General features: G+C 39.4%; 1 protein-coding gene across 2 annotated transcripts in view; it reads right to left on the reverse strand.

Moving 5' to 3' along the window:
• Positions 1-21,855, reverse strand: part of dnah7 (dynein, axonemal, heavy chain 7) — a 417,860-nt gene that overhangs the window by 347,289 nt on the left and 48,716 nt on the right. For both annotated transcript variants that reach the window (XM_087988680.1, XM_043692898.2), the window contains exons 8-11: positions 15,138-15,263; positions 13,442-13,561; positions 12,602-12,785; positions 7,627-7,806 (exon numbers count right to left, since the gene is read on the reverse strand). In XM_087988680.1, the coding sequence (XP_087844806.1) occupies positions 7,627-7,806; positions 12,602-12,785; positions 13,442-13,561; positions 15,138-15,263 (610 nt within the window). The remainder of the gene's footprint in view (positions 1-7,626; positions 7,807-12,601; positions 12,786-13,441; positions 13,562-15,137; positions 15,264-21,855) is intronic.

Here is a 21,855-nt window from a genome sequence, read left to right on the forward strand (position 1 = left end):
CCAGTCTTCAAAGTACTAAACTAATTATATGGAAAAGACCAACTAGACCTTCGAGTCCACCCCACATAATGATGACTTCATCATCATGGCTAAACATTCCTTCCCAAACCAACCTCACACCCATCCCTGCAGCTGTATTGTTACGATGCTGCTCCTTTAATATGGTTACGCTGTTCTTTGTGATGTTTTTCAGATAAGTCGTAAAAGCATCAATTCTGAAGGGTCTAGGTTTGAAGGGTTTTAGAGCCAGTTTCACTTTCGTTAACAGATACTGCCTCAGGCAAAAGATTTTCAAGTATAAGAAAAATGTACAATGAAAGGGGAATGGCCAGTTCTCCCAGCTCACCTTTTCTCTGGTTTGGTATGGTTTTAGCAAGTCAGTTTTGAGGCTGCTGGTGCAATAAACAGCTACCTGGAAGAAGATGTTCCATGTTGAATCTCTCTGCATCCCTCTCTCTCTCTCTCCTGTAAGACCCTGTGTTTGATTTTACCTTTTGTGCCAAGTGGTGTTTATGGAGATTGTTGCAAGTATTTGAAACAACATCATTCAGTTGGGGTAATCTGTTGAATTTTCAGATAGGTTAAGTTATTATATATTCTGTTCTCTTTTGTTTGTGTTTCATTCAGTAATCTTGTAAATAAATTCTGTTTTGTTTAAAACTAAGTGGTTTGACTCGCTGCATCATTCCTGGAATATCTGCTTAAACTTGCTTAAAACAACTAGCAAAGTTAGCGTCTGGCTTGGTCCATAACAGATTGGGGGCTCTTTGTGGGATTTATTCTATGGTTCCAAATTGGATTAGGGTTGTTGGACTCAAAGGCTGAGAGTGGCCGGTGTTACTGTCTTTTGTTCTGGGCGTTGAATTTGGTTGGTTTAAACAGTGCTTGGGATAGCAAAGGCTGTTTCAGACACCAAGCATTTTCTGGGGATGGAAGAAGTGTCTTTGAGAGTTTTAAAAACGGTGATTAAGCCCAGGCTGCTGAAATTATCAGACAAGCTGGAGTTGGAATTGCCTCCTTCCATGAGGAAAGAAAGATAATTACAGCAATAGCTCAGCATTTAAATTTGCTGGAAACACCATCAGAATCCTTAGAGATGGCTAAAGTTTAATTGAAAATGAAGCAGCTAAGCAGCTTGAGTTAGAGGCAAAAGACAAGGAAATGGCAACAGAAATGAAAAGGCTTGAATTACAATCTAAAGCAGAAAGAGAAGAGAGAGAAAAGAAGAGAGGAAAGGAAGAAAGAGAGGGAGTTTGAACTTCAGAAATTGGCACTTAGATAGGAAAGTCATTTTAAAAGGATGGAGATGAAGGCTGAAGGTAAGATTAATGAGGAAGAGAGTGAGGGTGAGCAAACCCATGGTAGCCAAAGGCCTGGTGAGAAACTGTTTAAATATATTCAAGCATTGCCTAAATTTGATGAGAAGGATTATGGAAGCATTTTTTAAATCTCATTTGAAAAGGTGGCTAAACAAATGCAGTGGCCAATGACCATGTGGGTTTTATTGATCCAAACAAAACTTGTAGATAGAGCTAGTGAGATATTTGCATCATATCACAGGAGGTATCACAGGGGCATATGAGAAGGTGAAGAAAGCCATCATGGGAACTTGTGCCAGAAGCCTACAGACAACGCTTCAGGAATCTAAGGATGGACCTGGTCAAACCTACATTGAATTTGAAAGGACCAAACAAAGTAATTTTGATTGGTGGATAAGAACATTAAAAATAGAGCAAACCTATGAAATTCTTAGAGAGACAATTATTTTGGAGTTCAAAAATTCACTTCCTGAAATAGTGAGAACTCGTGGAGGAGCAGAGTTAAAACAGCAAGATGAGTAGCCGAAGTGGCTGATGATTATGAGTTGGTGCATAAATCAAAGTTGGTTTCCAAAATCAATTTCAATCTGGGAGGGACAGAAATTGGGGAAAAGAGAAATCCTCACGTGGAAAGGGAAAGGTAGATCTCGGTGAAGATCATAAGGATAATTTACCACAGGGTAAAAAGGATACCCTTGAAGGGGAAAGAGAAGTTAAAAGGTTCCAGTGTTTTCACATCAATAAAATAGCCACATGAAATCACAGGTTGGTGGGTTAGGAAAAACACTGGGAAGCCAATTAGGAAAACAGGATAAGCCAATGAATTTTGTTGGAGTGGTAGCTGAAAGAACAATGGAAGCTAGAAAGCTGCACCAGAGTGGTTGATTAAGGAAGAAGTGCCAGATCTTCTAAAACCACATACCTGCAAAGGTAAAATTTACTTGCATAGGCCAGGAGTAGCAGCTAAAGAAGTTACAATATTAAGAGATACAAGGTCCTCTAAATCGGTGATGTTGAAAGATGAGAAAACTATTGCCAGAAAAGACACTAGTAACGGGAATTCACGGTGAGACAAGAAATGCTCAATTATGTAGACTGAGGTTAAAGTGTCCAGTGAAGAGTGGAAAAGTTGTGGTAGGAGTACTGGACAGACTCTCAGCTCCAGGAATACAATTTGTCCTTCCTAATGATATAGCTGGTTAACAGGTCTGAATGCTGTCTACTGTGGTTGAAAAGCCAGTGGAAACTCAGGCAACTAAACTATTGCAGGACTCATATCCTGGGATTTTTCCAGACTGTGTGATAATGAGGTCACAAAGCTACCAGTTAAAACAAGAGAGATCAAAGAGTATATATAAGAAAGTTGAAGTGGAATTAGCAGAGACCCTATTTAATCAGATGGTTCACACAAGCCAGGAGCAGTTAGATGACATAGCAGATGTCTTTACTCAGATAAATCAGCTTAGTTATAGCAGAAAGGTGAAAATTTAAAGCAGTTGTATCAAAAGGCATACACAGAAAAAGAAACTAAATGTATCCCTGAATGTTATTATCTTAAAAATTATGTCTTAATAAGGAAATAGAGACCAGCACATATTCAGGCAGATGAGAAATGGGCAGAATTCATCAAGTCATATTGCCAGTGAGTTATAGAAAGTAGGTGTTGCGGGTGGCACATGAGCTACCAGTAGAGGGTCATTTAGGGGTAAGAAAAACTCAAGCTAAAATACAAAATCATTTTTACTGGCCTGGACTGCACAAAGATGTAGTTGAATTTTGCCAGACATGTCATAAATAACAGGTAATTGGAAAACTACAGGAAGTAACAAAACCCGTACCTTTAATATCTATTCCTGCATTTAAGGAACCTTTTAAGAGAGTCTTAATTAATTGTGTAGGACCCCTACCTAAAACAAAAAGTGGGAATCAGTATTCATTTACAATAATGGATATATCCACTAGATTTCCAGAGGTTGTTCCATTATGCAATATCACAGCTAAAAGGATTGTAGAGGAGTTGCTCAAATTTTTCACATCTGTCCTGTGACTTCTGACTTTGTCCCCCCCAGTCCAAAACCATCATTTCCACATCTGTTGCTTTAACTACAAATTCTCCACACAGAATTATAAAACATGGAAGTGATCTGTTTGCAATTAATTTGAAAGAGCTGTCCAATAAATCCCACAACCCATTTTCTCCAGAACTATACAAATTAGTTCTCTTCAAATAATATCTTATTTACTTCCATAAGTTCCTATGAATTTGACTACACCATCCATTCAGGTACTGTATTTCAAATCGCAATAACTATGTGAAATAATTTTCCCTCTCATTCTTATATAAGTTATTTCAAATATATGACTTTTAATACCACCTCATTGGCAAAGGAAACGGTTTTTCCCTCTTGCTGTATCGAAACCTCCCACCAATTTGAACACTTGAGCTTTCCCTTAACCATTGTTGTTGTAAGGAGGACAATCTTAGCTTCTCCAATTTCTCCATATCAGTGAACTCCTTTATCTTTATATCACCAGGCAGGAATGTTCCCTCCCAGTCAGGGAACACTTCAACGGACAAGGATATTCAGCCTCCAAACTTCAGGTAAGTGGTCCTCCAAGGTGACCTTCAAGATGCACATCAAAGCAGAATCGCCAAACAGAAACTGATAGCCAAGTTCTACATCCATGAGGATGGTCTTAACCATGATCTTGAGTTCATGTCATGCTACATGTAACCTCACTATACTTTCCATGTAAAATCTTCCTTACTGTTCTATTTTGACATGATCACCTTGATAATTTGTTATTATCTACCTTAATTAGTTTGTACAGTTTTTTGGATTAATTGTTACTTTGGTTAGACCTGGTCATGCAAGTCCTGTATCTATAATGCTATTCAAGCCATTTGGTTTGTCTCTAGCACCATCTTATTTTTGATTTTTCATAATTATGTCTCCGCCTTAATCAATTGGATCAGAGATCATCCCTTCACTTGCTATTCAGCTGTTGACACTTTACTCACACCGCTTGACACTTCGATCACCAGCAAAGACATGTTATTCAGCCTGTCAACACTCCACTCACACCATTTGTACTATCTAATGGCACTCCTAATTACCTGGAATTATTGTGCCATTATCTCTCTGCATATAAAGTGTGTGCCTGTGCGATTCCTTCCACTTCACCTGATGAAGGAGCAGTGCTCTGAAAGCTTGTGGTTTCAAATAAACCTGTTGGACTAAAACCTAGTGTCATATGACTTCTGACTTTGTCCACCCCAGTCCAACACCAGCACTTTCATACCCAGAATTGAACACAAAAGTTCAGTTGATGCCAGACCAAGGACGTTTTCATGTTTTGAATGCCCTCCTTGTTTTTGCATTTAACGTCCCTGTTGAATAAGCAAATATACTTTTTCAACTGCCTTATCATGTTGCCTCAACATCTTCAAAAGTGTACGAATTTGCAACCCAAGGTCCCTCTGCTTTTTCAACTCCTGCAGCATCGTACCATTTAGATTTTACTGCCTCTCTCTTTGTGTTTTTTTCCAAACAGCATTTCACTGTTACTGACATTCAATAGCATTTTTCCTGTGTTTGCCCGTTTTACCAGTCTTTCCATTTCCACATGAAGTTTGAAGCCACCCCAATCACTACTTACTGAGATACTTTGTATCATCTTCAAACTTCAAGTTTATAATCCCTATACCCAAGTCCAGGTATTTATGCATGTCAAAAAAGTAATGGCCTTAATATTGGTCCCTGGAACAGTTCACAGGAGTAATAAAAACATTGATCCTTTGGTCATGAATCTTTAGGGATCTTAACACAATGACTACAAGATCTTTTAGTCTGTTAACACTTTTTAGTATAGTTCCCAATGACTTAAGCATTTGTTCTGCATTTGGTTCTACCAAGGCAGATAGTCCTACAATCATTTAAATTAAGTATTATTTCCATTGTGTAGCCCACTCCCTTAGCACATCTAAATCATTTTAGATTTAATTGCACTACTTCATCGGTTTAACACTGCCTCACATTTTGGTGTGATCTGCAAACTTATTCAGCATACTCCAGAAATCAGTGCCAAAATCTTAACAAAGACACTGAAGAGTGAATAAATTGGATCCATGCCTGTTAGGACACCAGGAGTTCAGGAATTTTCTTCTCTGTGAGTACAAAGAGGACTTTTTGCCTGTCAATGTCAGCCCCTTTAGTTAAATGGAGGGAACAAAAATTATACTAAATTTTATACAGAAAAATCAGTTTCTGGGTTAATCCAGAGCCCAGCAGCAGACAGGGCAACATTTACCAGCACGTTCAACTACGTCATGATGTTGGGCCGTTAATATGCAATTCAATGTTATGAACATTCAACATTTGTACACTAATTTTGGGACATCCTTAGGACCTCGCAAATTTTGACCAACTCAACTACAGAGGTCCCAAACATGTCATCCTCCACTCCACAGTCCCACTGTTTCCTTCTGTTTTCCATTTCAAGTAGAAGATAATGGGTAATACAAAATAGTACGGTGGATAAAGCAGCTGCTAACAGCTAAAATAATATTTTAGAAGTTGTGAATAAAGCATCCTCTCAGCAGTTACTTTGTTTTTCTGTTACATATTTATTGAAACTAATTCCTATTCTTTCACTTCCATTTGTTTCTGTCCCTTAACCCATTTTTATTCCTATACCATTGCTTCACCACCTCCACCTCAATTCCTTTCAACTGGTTGTCTTAACATTCTAAATTCTCCTCTATGCACTGAACCACGAATCAGCATATGCCCAACTTCCATCAATTCCCCCTTCCCCCAACACAAAATATCTTCCCAGCCACAATAAAAGGTGTAGCAAAAGACTTCTGATTCTGAATCAGTTTTTCTCCTTACCTACATAATTTTGTTTATTGTTCTAAAATCTTATCCTCATCAGCAAGATAAACCTATCCAGTTTAACTCATTGATTGTCAGCCTAAAACCTCAATTATGAGAAATTTGAATTATTAAAAGCACTTGATCAGATTCACTAGCTGTAGACTGGTATCCTTTCCCCCTTAGGAGTTTTCAAACTGGCAGAATCTGAGGAAAGCAAATATCTACATTACATTATAGCAGAAACAACATTAATTAAGTTAACCAATGTCAGCACACAGAATCCTAAACTAAAGATTCGAGGATATTATTACATGTTTGAGGCATTATGTGGGCTTAAGTGTGCAACTTGCTGATGACTATTCATTGTAAGAACCAAGTCTAGATTACAATGCAACAGTGAGTGAGGCACTGGCATCATTTAATTCCCAGGCCTCACTTAAATAGATGAAGCCTAACTAATGTCTGACCTGGCCAATTACTGCCCAATCAGTCTACTCTCAATCATCAGTAAAGTGATGGAAGCTCTCATTAACAATGCTATTAAACAGCACTTGCTCAGCAATAACCTGTTCACTGACGTCAAGTTTGGGTTCTGCCAGGGCCACTCAGCTCCTGACCTCATTACAACCTTGGCTCAAACATGGACAAAAGAACTAGATTCCAGAGGTGAGGCAAAAGTGACAGCCCTTGAGACCAAAGGCACATTTGAGCAAGGATAGCATCAAGGAGCCCTGGCAAAGCTGGAATTAATAGGTAATTGGGGGCCATCTGTCCGTTGGCTGGAGTCATACCTGGCACAAAGGAAAATGATTGTGATTATTGGAGGTCAGTCAATTCAGCTCCAGGAAATCTCTGCGTGAGGTCTTCAGAATAGTGCCCTAGGACCAACCTTATTTAGTTTCTTAGTCAATGACCTTCCCTTCATCATAAAATAAAATGGTGGGATGTTCACCAATTATCTGGACCACATTCAGGCTTGGGTTGACAAGTGGCAATTAATATTCACGCCACACACAATGTCAGGTAATGACCATCTCCAATAAGAAGCAATCTGACCACCACCCCTTGACATTCAATAGTGTTACCATCACTGAATCCCCCACTATCAACATCCTGAAACAGAACTAATGTTTCAAGTCAGGTATGGCCGTTTTTCAGAACTGATGAAGGCATACTGAACTTGAAACTTTAAATCTGCTTCTCTCTCCCCAGAAGCTGCCAGACATGTTGAGTTGCTCTAGCATTTTCTGTTTCAGATTTTCAGCATCTCCAGTATTTTGTCTTTTTCAACCTCTGAGAAAAAATTGATTTCGTATCATTCAAAACAATTATGAAAACGTGTAAGTTACCACTAAAAGGAGCTAAAATAAAAGTATTGCTGGGAGTGTATTAATTTTTCACATAAATCAAATGTAAGCTTCACTTACCCATTCGGTGTACAGTTTTGTCTCAACTCTTGGCACCTTATTTGCAGTTGTCAGCATGACATCATAAACACTCAAGAATATTATTTCAAAATCTTTAAATTCTGGTTCAAATTGAACACTGTTGTTTTTTAGAATCAGTCGCAAAATGAAACCTGGGTGTTCGTAAACACGTATGGAATCCTAAATATAAAATTCAAGAAATATACATTGAAATGAAAACATATCTCATTAGGTTTCACTTCTACTTCTTTAGCATTTTCTTGTCGTTAATAAAATCTGAATGGGTGTGCACGCATAAAATAAAGATTTTCTTTAAGCATTTAATAATTGTATCCAAATAAAGATTTGCCCATGAGGAATTTGCTAAATCTATGCAGTCCATTACATACAATAATGTAGCAGGATATTATACTAAGCAATTAATCAGACTATATGCAGAATGTTAAGTGGTACAATTTAACATTGAGTGCATTGCATTTCATCTTATGCTATATGTCAATGCAGCTATTGGCATACTGAGGTCTGGTATACCTCTGGTTGTGGGTGTCTGCACATACATTCTCTGTGAGGCAGCTTGATCTGTATCACTAAGAAAGATTATTCAATTCCTAAAACACTGTAACACTTACAGTCTTAGAGATGTACAGCATGGAAACAGATCCTTCAGTCCAACCCGTCCAAGCCGACCAGATATCCCAACCCAATCTAGTCCCACCTGCCAGCACCTGGCCCATATCCCTCCAAACCCTTCCTATTCATATACCCATCCAAATGCCTCTTAAATGTTGCAATTGTACCAGCCTCCACCACATCCTCTGGCAGTTCATTCCATACGCGTGAAAAAATTGCCCCTTAGGTCTCTTTTATATCTTTCCCCTCTCATCCTTAACCTATGCCCTCTAGTTCTGGGCTCCCCGACCCCAGGGAAAAGACTTTGTCTATTTATCCTATCCATGCCCCTCATAACTTTGTAAACCTCTATAAGGTCACCCCTCAGCCTCCAACGCTTCAGGGAAAACAGCCCCAGCCTGTTCAGCCTCTCCCTGTAGCTCAGATCCTCCAACCCTGGCAACATCCTTATAGATCTTTTCTGAACCCTTTCAAGTTTCACAACATCTTTCCGATAGGAAGGAGACCAGAATTGCATGCAATATTCCAACAATGGCCTAATCAATGTCCTGTACAGCCGCAACATGACCTCCCAACTCCTGTACTCAATACTCTGACCAATAAAGGAAAGCATACCAAACGCCTTCTTCACTATCCTATCTACCTGCGACGTTACAAAGGCTTTCATTCAATCTCCCAAACACTGGTATCACTGATTAAATCTCATTCTTTCTCTCTTTAGGGGATAAATTATACATTGAATTTTTGTTAATGCATCATTCTCCTTCTTCTTCTTACCACACTTCTTCTTACCAAAACATCAACTATTGGACCTTAAGCTTTCAAAAGGTGCTGACTTTATTCACTGCTCCTTCACATGTAAGCCTGAAGCCAGTCTAAAGCGCTGAACTGTCCCTTCCAGAATTCTCACTTCTGATCTTGATCTGGGCCTTTCACATTATAAATGGACAAGTTAGTAGCAAGATCTCAGTAAAGCTGCAATTCTGCAGACTATCACATAGTCTGTGGGTGGCACAGTGGCTCACAGCGCCAGGGACCCGGGTTCAATTCTAGTCTCAGGGCGACTGTCTGTGTGGTGTTTGCACATTCTCTCTGTGTCTGCATGGATTTCCTCCAGGTGCTCTGGTTTCCTTCCACGTTCTAAAGGTGTGCACATTAGGTGAACTGGCCATGTTAAATTGCTCATAGTGTTCAGGGAGGTGTAGGTTAGGTGCATTAGTCAGGGATAAATGTACGGTAATGGGGAATAGGTTTGGTGGGATACCCTTCAGAGGATTGGTGTGGACTTGTTGGGCCGAAGGGCCTATTTCCACACTGTAAGGATTCTATTAAAAGTATTGCGACAAACATCTGAATGGTGAGTACTTGGATTTTTCCTTCTTACTGTCAAAGTTTCTGATTCTATACTTTTCCTCTCCAGAGTATTGCCACTTTCTGCTTTAGCTTCAAAGACTTCAGCGTTTTTTTTGTCTTGCCTTTCAGTCTTCTGCTCTCTAGCCCTGTAATCTTCTGCTGTCTCTTCCCGACCAGAATATCAAAATCTTCTGATGTCTTGGTCTGATTTCAGAACCTTAGAACATAGAACATAACAACACAGTACAGGCCCTTCAGCCCTCAATGTTGCACCGACCTGTGAAACAAACCTAAAGCCTATATATCCTACACTATTCCATTTTCATCCATATGTTTAAATACCCTTAAAGTTGGCAAGTCTACTACTGTTGCAGGAAGGGCGTTCCACGGCCCTACTACTCTCTGAGTAAAGAAACTAGCTCTGACATCTGTCCTCCATCTATCAACCCTTAATTTAAAGCTATGTCCCCTCATACTAGCCATCACCAGGCGAGAAAGAAAGGCTCTCAATGTCCATCCTATCTAAACCTCTGATTATCTTATATGTCTCAATTAAGTCACCTCTCAACCTTCTTCTCTCTAATGAAAACAGCCTCAAGTTCCTCAGCCTTTCCTCATAAGACCTTTCCTCTATACCAGGCAACATCGTAGTAAATCGCCTCTGAACTCTGCAGTGACCAGAACTGTACGCAGTACTCCAAGTGCAGCCTCAACAGAGTTTTGTACAGCTGCAACATGACCTCGTGGCTCCGAAGCTCAATCGCTCTAACAATGAAAGCTAACACACCATATGCCTTCTTAACAACCCTATCAACCTGGGTGGCAACTTTCAGGGATCTGTGTACATGGACACCGAGATCACTCTACTCATCTACACTGACAAGAATCTTACCATTAGCCCAGCACTCTTTATTCCTGTTGTTCCTTCCAAAGTGAATCACCTCACACTTTTCCACATTAAACACCATTTGCCACCGCTTAGCCCAGCTCTGCAGCTTATCCATGTGCCTCTGCAAACCTGCAACATCCTTCCACATTGTCACAACTCCACCGATCTTAGTGTCATCGTAAATTTACTAACCTTCACGTCCTCATCCAGGTCATTTATAAAAATGACATACAGCAGTGGACCCAGAGATGAAATAACTGAAAGATCATGCAGTGAGGCTTTGTGTTTGGAGCTAAAACATACGAAGAGGATGGTGACATTATTGGCATTGTAGTATAGGCCCCCAAATAAGCAACAGGACTTAGAGGAACAAATATGCAGGGAGATTGCCGGAAGCAATAGGGTGCCATAGTAGGGGATTTTAATTTTCCTAACATTGACTGGGACTGCCAGAGCGTTAAGCGCTAAGATAGGGTGGAAATTGTTAAGTGCATTCAGGAAGGTTTCCTCAAACAATATACAGAGGGTCCTACTCAAAGTGGGGCAAACCGACCTACTCTTGGGAAATAGGGCAGGACAGGTGATGGAAGTGAAAGTAGGGGAGTACTTTGGGACCAGTGACCATTGATCTATTAATTTTAAAATAGTTGTGGAAAGGGACAAAACTTGTCCACAGATTCAAGTTCTAAATTGGGGCAAGGCAAATTTTGATGGAATTAGACTTCACCCACTTTTTTACTCAGCTGCATCTTTTAAGTCTTCAAAGTTCTCTACTACTTTTGGAGAACCCCCTTTTCAGCTGTGCCCTAGGACTGCCTTAACTTTGAAGGTTTCTCTCACTATTTGTAACCATGCTTTATTTCGTGTTTTAAGACAATACTGCTATCTTCATATTGAGATACCAGTATGGATATCTCCAGCTGTGGATATCTGCACATATACATCGTCTCTGAGGCTACTTGTTCTTTCTCTCGAATATAAGGCTCTTCAACTCTTTCTGAAAGGTAACACTCCTTTATTCAAATCTTTACATATCAGATTATCAAATACAATTCTTTAGTATATATCTCCAAGACCTCTCTCTTCACATGCTCATTCTAGACTTGGCTTCCTTTTTCACATGTCAAAGTCATGTAATTATAATGACATAAATGAATCTCATTCTATCACATATAGGTGATTATTCCATTCAAGTTTTGATGGTCTGTAAGGACAAAGGAACAATGTAGATATGGATCTTATTACTAAAATAATATGCACACATTTCTCATCTCATGAATTTTACAGAAGAATCTTAAATAGCTGTATGAACATTTTTTGCATTTAAAATTCCATCAGCCAATGGATGCTATTGCAAGTATATTATTCTCTTTGTTGAAGATAACTACCTTGTTCGAAGTGTTTTCTCACAGAATGCCAGCACTTCTTTTTGTAGTTATAATAAAAACAAGACAAAATAAACTGAATGAAGCAAAAACCAGATTGTATTTGTTTATACAATATTGGTAAAATAATTTAATTATTTGGAGCAGAAAGAAAAGAAGTGTGTGTAGTTACAAGAGCTGACCCATTGTTAAATTTAACAGTTCCCCTCTAAGCGTGGTCGGAATCAATCTTGCCGGATAAATTTTTTCTGGTCCCTGAAATCTATTCAAAATGGGTATCAGTGCTTTGTATTATAAAGTTCGATGCAAGCATTCCCATCTTATGGATACTAGTGCACTCATACAACAGTCATGTGCACACATAATATGCAATATAGCAAAATTGGAGCTATCATGCTTTCCAATAATACATGTTAGAAAATGGTGAAACCATTTCTGAAATTGCTTATTCATGAATTGTGCCACTTTTTGTTGTTTCAACTATAACAGCAGCAAATATGTTCGGCAATTGAGTCATGCTCAGGTGTGGCTTACACATTAGATTTTGAAGGGAATAACTCTAAAATGTAAATTTAAACCTTCCCTTCTAAGATCATCAATAAAGTAACACCTTTAATATATTATCTGGGATACATGACTGTAAGAAGATTTCTATTAACTGCACGATGTTAATTAATGAAGAAATGTGCATAACATTGCACATTGTTGACATACGTACCGGTCGCTGTACAATCAGATCCGTGTAGTCTTGAATAGATTTTAGGGTTAAGCTTTGAAGTTGTGAAGTCATCAGAGTAGCAGCACAATTAAAGAAAGACATTAATTTGGCACGATTTGCAATACTGGGAACCTGCTTCCGTTTATTTCCTAAGTAATAAATATTTTGGACTTCAGGAAACCATCTAAAACACATTACATAAAAACACCAGTTATAAAATATATATGAAAGTTTATTTTTCCCTGGAAATAAAAGTTATAAAAATTTGAATATTTATTTTACTTGTAGATTACACAAACATAACTTTAGGGAGAACCTTTGTTTATTCGAAAAATATGCATCAAAATTGAATGATTAAGATATCAGAATCCCTACACTGTGGAAACAGGCCATCTGGCCCAACAAGTCCACACCAGCCCTCCGAACAGTAACCCACCCAGACCCATTCCCCTACCGTTAACTAATGCACTTAACCTACACATTTTCCTGAATACTATGGGCAATTTACTTGGCCAATTCAATTAACCTGCACATCTCTGGGTTGTGGGAGGAAACTCACGTAGACACAGAGAGAATGTGCAAACTCCATACAGATAGTCGTCTGAGGCTAGAATTGAATGCTGGTCCCTGGCACTGTGAGGAAGCAGTACTAACCACTGAGCCACTGCACCACCTTTTTGTTTTCAATTTTCCATGGTATATCAAGCATTTGCTGCCCCATCTCCATCCTCATCATCATCCCCATCCCCATCCCTCTTTTTTATAGATTTTGAGGATCAATCCAAATTGAAAGAAGTACAAATAATTATTAATTCTGACTTTTTTTTTGAATGGTCATACTTTTTAAGAAGTTTATCTTTCACAGATTCAATTTGCCTCATAAACAAGATCTGGAATGTAGTTAGTTCCATTGAATCTTTACGATTACGAAATTCATCAACATCAATGAACCGTAGTTGCCTGTAAAAGGAAAATAATTATTTTCATGCACCATTTTATTCCATTTCCAACAACAAATAAAATATCGCAAAAACTCATAACAAATTTATAATTTATTGCAACTAAACTTAAAAGCATCATACTCTCTATTTTCAAAGTCACAGAAGGCAAGAGAAAAAAATCATTTTGTGACATACATAAATGTATCTTTGTCGATATATGGATTCCCTTTGCTTCTTAAGGTTTTTAAAGAATCTTTTAAACAGGCATAACTTAAGTAATGTAGATGGGAGCACAAATAGATAGCAATACCAGGGCAATATGTAGTGCAGTGCATTAGGTAGAAAGAAAATTACAGGGGCAGACGTTTATAAGGTGGAACTGCTAAAGACCGAACATGAATTGCCCACTCTATGATGGGTGCCTTTCGTGCTAAAATAAAAATGATTAGTTGATCTTATCCCTTAAATACATAAACAGAGGAGCCAAAAACAAGTATGAATCTAATATCATATACCAGATACACACTCACATAAAATGGAGATTAATGCCTTTGGGAGAGTTATTTTAAAGGTCTTAGCCACACAATTGGAGATGCATGTTCACAGAGCTTAAACTAACTTTTATAAGCAACTGATTGAAACAAAAGGAAAGAATGTTAACAAAACTAACCCACTAATAGGGAATAACAGTGAATGACTGCTGGGGAGACAGAGGGGAATGATTGGAGACCAAATCCGGGTCAAGGACCTGACACTATGTGAGTTTTTCTTTGGCTGTTAAATTCATTCCATCATTGTCAAGTGGCACATCATCCAGTTTTATCAGAGGTCAACTAATACTTAATTATTTCAACTAATTCTAACCTACCATTTAGTAATGAATCAATCTTTTTTTTAATTACATGGCATTAATGGTGAGTAATAGTCACTAAATATAAGATAATTCTCAAAGAAATACTGATTTGTTTTACATTACAGAATCACATTTGCTATTTCACTGGGACCATTATTTCTCATTGTTATGCTATGAATGCCTGAATCTTTTCTTATTTTACAATATAATTAAGGTCAGGATAAATACACAAATACTTTCTTCGAACCCAGCTATTTTTTTTCATTGTATTACTTTAATTATTTTCTATTGCTAAAAATGAAATGGAATGAAAGTCTTGAATAACAAGATTTGTTATTCAATTGTCCATGGTTGGGAATTACTCTGAACAATGTAATCCAATGATCAATGTCATTCTTTGCTATCATAACTATGAAAATTTGTTAAGTTTACAGAAGTAAACTTCTGTTTAAATTGTACCAAACATTTATACAGCAGAAGGAAGAGTAGACAAATGCCAGCATCTGTTCCACAACACCTGATTTCTAATTAGAATGCTGCTAAAGATGTAGAGTGAACTCATACTTTATTTTTCATATTTAAAGTCTCCATGCACTTGTTTTTTTTTCATAATTACAATCTCAACAATCCATTGCTGATTGTCTCTCCTACCCACTAAAGAAAAAGCAATCTCCAGAATGGAAGTTGTTTGATTTCAATTAAAGATTTAGTTACCATGTTTAATTTTAGGATAAGAACTCACTGAAAAGAACTTTGCCAGAGATCCAGGACTGCCAACATAGTGGGATTCACTGAATTAAGGTTTGCCTTGATTAAGTTTCGTGCTACCAAAAATGACTTGTTCCATGGCTTTGGTACAATTTCCAACCTTAAAAATATGAAGAAATATAAGTCACACAACATTTTGTCATAGGTTTTTTTTAGATTAGATTAGATTACTTACAGTGTGGAAATATAAGATAAAATTTCATAGAATCAAACCATAAGACCATAAGAAATAGGAACAGGAATAGATGATTCAGTGCCTTGAGCCTGATCTACCACTCAATAGGATCATGGCTGGACCACCACTTTAGAATTAAAGTTCCTACAAGAATTAGAATTAGATTCCCTACAGTGTGGAAACAGCTCTTTGGCCCAACAAGTCCCCACTGACCCTCTGAAGAGTAACCCACCCAGACCCATTCCCCTACCCTATATTTACCCCTGACCAGTGCACCTACCCTGCACAATCCATAAGACCATAAGACATAGGAATGGAAGTAAGGCCATTCAGCCCATCGAGTCCACTCTGCCATTTAATCATGGCTGATGGGCATTTCAACTCCACTTACCTGCACTCTCCCCATAGCCCTTAATTCCTTGCAAGATCCAGAATTTATCCATTTCTGCTTTGAAGACATTTAACGTCCCAGCCTCCACTGTGCTCCACAGTAATGAATTCGACAGGCCCATCACTCTCTTGCTGAAGAAATGTCTCCTCATTTCCATTCTAAACTGAACCCCACTAATTCTAAGGCTGTGCCCACAGGTCCTAGTCTCCTCGCCGAACAGAAACAAAGTCCCAGCGTCCACCCTTTCTAAGTAAGTTTATCTTGTAAGTTTCTATTAGATCTCCCCGCAACCTTCTAAACTCCAATGAAAACAATCCCAGCATCCTCAGCCGTTCATCGTATGTTAGGCCTACTATTCCAGGGATCATCCACGTGAATCTCCGCTGGACACGCTCCAGCGAGTATATCCTTCCTGAGGTGTGGGGCCCAAAATTGGACCCAGTATTCTAAATGGGGCCTAACTAGAGCTGTATAAAGTCTCAGAAGTTCATCACTGCTTTTACATTCCAACCCTGTTGAGATAAATGACAACATGACATTTGCTTTCTTAACCATGGATTCAACCTGAAGTCAACATTTACAGAATCCTGGTCTAGCACGCCCAGATCTGTCTGTACTTTGGCTTTATGAATTTTCTCACTGTTTAGGAAATAGACCATGCCTGTATTCTTTTTTTCCAAAGTACAAGACCTCGCATTTGCTCACATTGAATTCATCAGCCATTTCCTGGACCATTCTCCTAAATTGTCTAAATCTTTGTGCAGCCTCCCCACCTCCTTAGTACTACCTGCCTGTCCACCTAACTTTGTATCATCGGTGAACTTTGCCAGAATGCCCCCAGTCTCTTCATCCAGATTATTAATATATAAAGTGAACATCTGTGACCCAACACTGAACCCTGCGGAACACTACTTGTCACCAGCTGCCATTCTGAAAAAGAACCTTTTATCCCAACTCTCTGGCTTCTGTCAGACAGCCAATCCTCAATCCATGCCAATAGCTCACCTCGAACACCGTGGGCCCTCACCTTACTCAGCAGCCTCCGGTGAGACTCCTTAACAAAGACCCTTTGGAAGTCTAGATAGATAACATCTACTGGATTTCCCTGGTCTAACCTACGTGTTACCTCTTCAAAGAATTCTAACAGGTTTGTCAGACATGACCCCCCCTTACTAAATCCATGATGACTTATTCTAATTCAACCCTGCACTTCCAAGAATTTAGAGATCTTATCCTTAATGATGGTTTCTAGAATTTTACATACAACCAAGGTTAGGCTAATCAGCCTATAATTTTACATCTTTTGTCTTGATCCTTTCTTGAACAAAGGGGTTACAACAGTCATTTTCCAATCGTCTGGGACTTTCCCTGACTCCGGTGATTTTTGAAATATTACAACCAACGCCTCCGCTATTTCTTCAGCCATCTCCCTCAGTACTCTAGGATGTAGCCCATCGGAGCCAGGAAATTTATCAATTTTTAGACTTTCTAGCACTTTCTCTTTGTAATGGCTACCATTCTCAATTCTGCCCCCTGACTCCCCTTAATTATTGGGAGTTTTCTCATGTTTTCCACTGTGAAGACTGACACAAAGTACTTATTAAGCTCGTCAGCTATTTCCTTATCTTCCAGCACTAGCCTTCTTGCATCAATTTGGAGTGGCCCAATTTCTACTTTTGCCTCTAGTTTGTTTCTTATGTATTGAAAGAAACTTTTACTATCATTTCTGTTATTACTGGCTAGCTTACCTTCATATTTGATCCTCTCCTTCCTTATTTCTCTCTTTGTTATTCTCTGTTTTTGTAGTCTTCCCAATCTTCTGATTTCACAGTGCTCTTGGCCACTTTGCAGGTTCTCTCTTTTTCTTTGAGACATTTCCCGACTTACTTTGTTAGCCATGGTTGTCTAATCCCCCTCCCCCACCGGGATAATCTTTCTTTTCTTGGGATGAACCTCTGTACTGTGTCCTCAATTACACCTAGAAACTCCTGTCATTGTTGCTCTACTGTCTTCCCCAGTAGGCTGTGCTTCCAGTCAATTTTCGTCAGTTCCTCTCTCATGCCCCTGTAATTACCTTTATTTAACTGTAACACCATTACATCCGATTTTGCCTTCTCTCCTTCCAACTGCAGACTGAACTCTACCATATTATAATCGCTGCCTCTTAAGTGTTCCCTTACTTTAAGATCTTTTATAAAGTCTGGCTCATTATATAGCACTAAGTCCAGAATAGCCTGCTCACTTGTGGGCTCCATCACATGATATTCCAAAAAGCCATCCTGTAAGCATTCCTTTCTTTGGGTCCACTGGCAACATCATTCAACCAGTCCATTTGCCTATTGAAGTCCCCCAAGATCACTGTGACTTTGCCTTTCTGACATGCCCTATCTATTTCCTGATACATCTTGCACCCCTGGTCCTGACCACTGCTGGGAGGTCTGTACATAACTCCCATTATGGTTTTTTTTGCCTTTATGGTTCCTCAACTCCACCCACACAGACACCACATCATCTGACCCCATGTCATTCAGTGCCATAGATTTAATTTCACTCTTAACTAACAAGGCAACCCTGCCCCCTCTTCCCACCTTCCTGTCTATTTGATAAGTTGTAAATCCTTGAATATTTAACTGCCAGTCCTGAACCCCCTGCAACCACGTCTCTGTGATGCCTACCACATCATAATCATTCACAATGATTTGTGCCGTTAATTCATCTACTTTGTTACGAATACTACGAGCATTCAGGTAAAGTGCTTTAATGCTAATTTTCTTAGCCTCGTGATTTCCAACATCTCTAGTAATGTGTCCTAAGTTATCTTTCCCTTTTGCTTCATTCCTAGTCTGCCATGAACTTAAATCCTGCACACATGCTAACCTGCTGCTTATCTTTCTACTTGACTCCATACTCCCTGTTGCTTTCCCTTTCCCTTCCCCCGACTCACAAGTTTAAAGTCCTAATGACCATCCTATTTATCCTTTTTGCCAGAACACTGGTTCCAGAACACTTCAGGTGAAGACCATCCCGGTTCCAAAGCTGATGCTAATGTCCCATGAAATGGAAACCTTCTTTCCCACACCAATTTCTTAGCCACATGTTTACTTCCCTAATTTTCTTATCCCTATGCCAATTAGTACATGGCTCGGGCAGTAATCCAAAGATTATAACCCTTGAGGACCTGTTCTTCAATTTCCTTCCTCATGCTTAATACTCCCCAAATAAGTCCTCCTTCCTAGGCTTGCCTATGTTGTTAGTACCAATGTGGACCACAACAACCGCTCCAATATCCTTTCAAGCCGGTCGGAGATGTCCTACCCCCTGACACCGGGCAGGCAACACACCATCTGGGACTCCCCACCCAGCTCGCAAAGGACACTATCTATCACCTTAATTATAGAATCGCCTATAACAACTACTTGTCTTTTTGCTTCCCTCTCTTGAATGACCTTCTGTATCATGCTGCTGTGGTCAGCTGACTCATCCTATCCACAGCCTTTTTCCTCATCCATACAGGAAGTAGAAGTCTCATACCTGTTGGACAAGGTCAAGGGCTGAGGCTCCCCCACTCCTGAACTCAGAATGCCCTACCTGCCTCACTTACAGTCACACCCTATTGTTCCTGATCACTAACTGAATTTGAATTACTTAATTTACCGGGTGTGACTGCCTCCTGAAACAAAGCAACCAAGTAACTCTCCCCCACCCGATGTGCCGCAATGTTTGAAGCTCAGATTCCAAATCATCAATTCTCACCCGGAGTTCTTCCAGCAACCAATACTTGCTATAGATGTAGTCACCGCTGTTCACAATGGGGTTAGCCAGCTTCCACATCATACAGCTACAGCACATCACCTATCCAGCCATCTCTACTTATTTAATTAATTTATTCAAATATAGAACAATGAAGAAAGTAAATTTACAGCCCAGGAACAGGTCCTTCGGCCCTCCAAGCCTGAGCCGATCCAAATGTACTGTCTAAACTTGTCGGTCAATTCCGAAGCATCTGTATCCCTCTACTCCCCATCTACTCATGCATTTATCCAGACGCATTTTAAATGAATCTACCATGCCTGTCTCTACCATCTCTGCTGGCAACGCGGTCCAAACGCATACCCTCTATGTGAAGTACTTGCCACGTGTATCCCCCTTAAACTTTCCACCTCTCACCTTGAAAGCGTGACGTCTCGTTATTGAATCCTTCACCCTCGGAAAAAGCTTGTTTTTATCCACCCTGTCTATACTCTTCATGATTTTGTAAACCTCAATAAGGTCCCCCCTCAATCTCCTTTTTTCTAATGAAAATAAACCTAACCTACTCAACCTTTCTTCATAGCTAGCAACTTCCATATCAGGCAGCATCCTCGTAAACCTTCTCTGCACCCTCTCCAAAGCGTCCACATCCTCTTAATAATGTGGCGACCAGAACTGTACACAGTATTCTCAATGCGGCCGAACCAATGTCTTGTACAATGTTGACATGACTTGCCAGTTCTTATACTCAATACAACTTCCAATGAAGGCAAGCATACCATATTTTTAAAGGGGAAAATCTACCCTTCCCGGCAACCCTTGCTTCTCTCCGCCGTCTCTCCTCGTCGCTCTGTAGAAATGGAGGCCCAACTCCCAAGTTAAGTCCCTTTTTAAGGGGGAAAACTTACCCTTCCCAGCAGCCCTCGCTTCTCTCCGCCCTCTCTCATCGCTCTGTAAAAATGGAGTCCTGAACATTGTGGCAAATTTAGCATGGCCAATTCACCTGATCTGCACATCTTTGGACTGTGGGAGGAAACCAGAACAACCGGAGGAAACACACGCAGACCCGGGGAGTGTGCAAACTCCACACAGACAGTTGCCCGAGACTGGAATCAAGCCCGGCAGCTCTGGCGCTGTGACACCATTGTGCTTCCATGCCACCCTACTTGTCACATCCAGTTTCCTGCCAATTCCCTGTAACTCTCGATTCCCCTACTGATCAAGAATCCATCTATCCCAGGTTTAAATATCCACAAGGACATTGTCCACACAACTCACGGTGGCAAGGAATTTCAAAGACTCACAACCTTCTGAGAGAAGAAATTCCTCCTCATCTCAGCCATAAATTTATTCGGAGACTATGCCCTTTGGTCTAAGAATCTTCCATTAGGGGAAAGATCCTCCTTATACTTACCCAGTCAGGCACCTTCAGAATCCTATATGTTTCAATGAGATCACCTCTCATTCTTCTAAACTCTATGAAGTAGAGTTGCAAATACTTAGCCTTTGCTCAAAGACAATTCCGCACCCTCCCCCCCCAAACTATGGATCATTCCCAATGAATCGTCTCTGAACTACCTCCAATGAAATAATACCTTTCCTTAAATAAGGGGATCAAAATTGCTCACAGTGCATTAGGATGAAAACATGAAAATAAACATGAAATGTGTACAATGTCGAATTTCATGAGTAAGACTTCTTAGCATCCATACATGCATAAGCATCATTATTTTATCTAACTGAGATTTAACAGAGATTTTCAGGGAGGTACCAACCATCTTAAAATTGATTATGGCATTCTGTTGTAAAGATGCATGCTTATCTGATGTTTCAGTAAAACTGCATGTATGTAATGGAAATTCACATGAACTAATATTTATAGAGCATCTTTGATACAGTAATATCCCTAAATAGTTCAATCAAACAGAAACAGACACTTGGCGATAACAGGAGAAAAAAAATCAGCAATGACTGAAAGAACAGATGGGCTTTCAAGAGTTTTGTAAAAAAAGCAAGGAAGAAAGTTTTAAGGAAAATGTTGCACTTAGATGTGAGACCAAAATATCCCAAAGCTGATTATCTATACAATAGATTACTATATATAGAGGAATAAAAGGATAAATCTCTTATCATATATAGACTCTTCATTCTTTAAACAATGTAATGCTTCTACATTTAATAATAATAAGATTATATTGATCGCCTCTGGGAAAACAATAGTCATGGAGAGCTAATTCCTGTATTTTATAAGGGCTTGACAATTTGTCACAGCAGTATACATGATTCAATGCCCATGTGAACTTCTGTTTTAAGAGCGTACAAATTTTTAGAAACTACATTAATCCATTTTGACCAGAAGTTGACTACGCTCTGACA

The sequence above is a fragment of the Chiloscyllium plagiosum genome, unplaced genomic scaffold (assembly GCF_037043375.1).
Source record: "Chiloscyllium plagiosum isolate Xiang-an unplaced genomic scaffold, Cpla_swu_hap1 HiC_scaffold_7, whole genome shotgun sequence".
Classification (NCBI taxonomy): Eukaryota; Metazoa; Chordata; class Chondrichthyes; order Orectolobiformes; family Hemiscylliidae; genus Chiloscyllium; species Chiloscyllium plagiosum.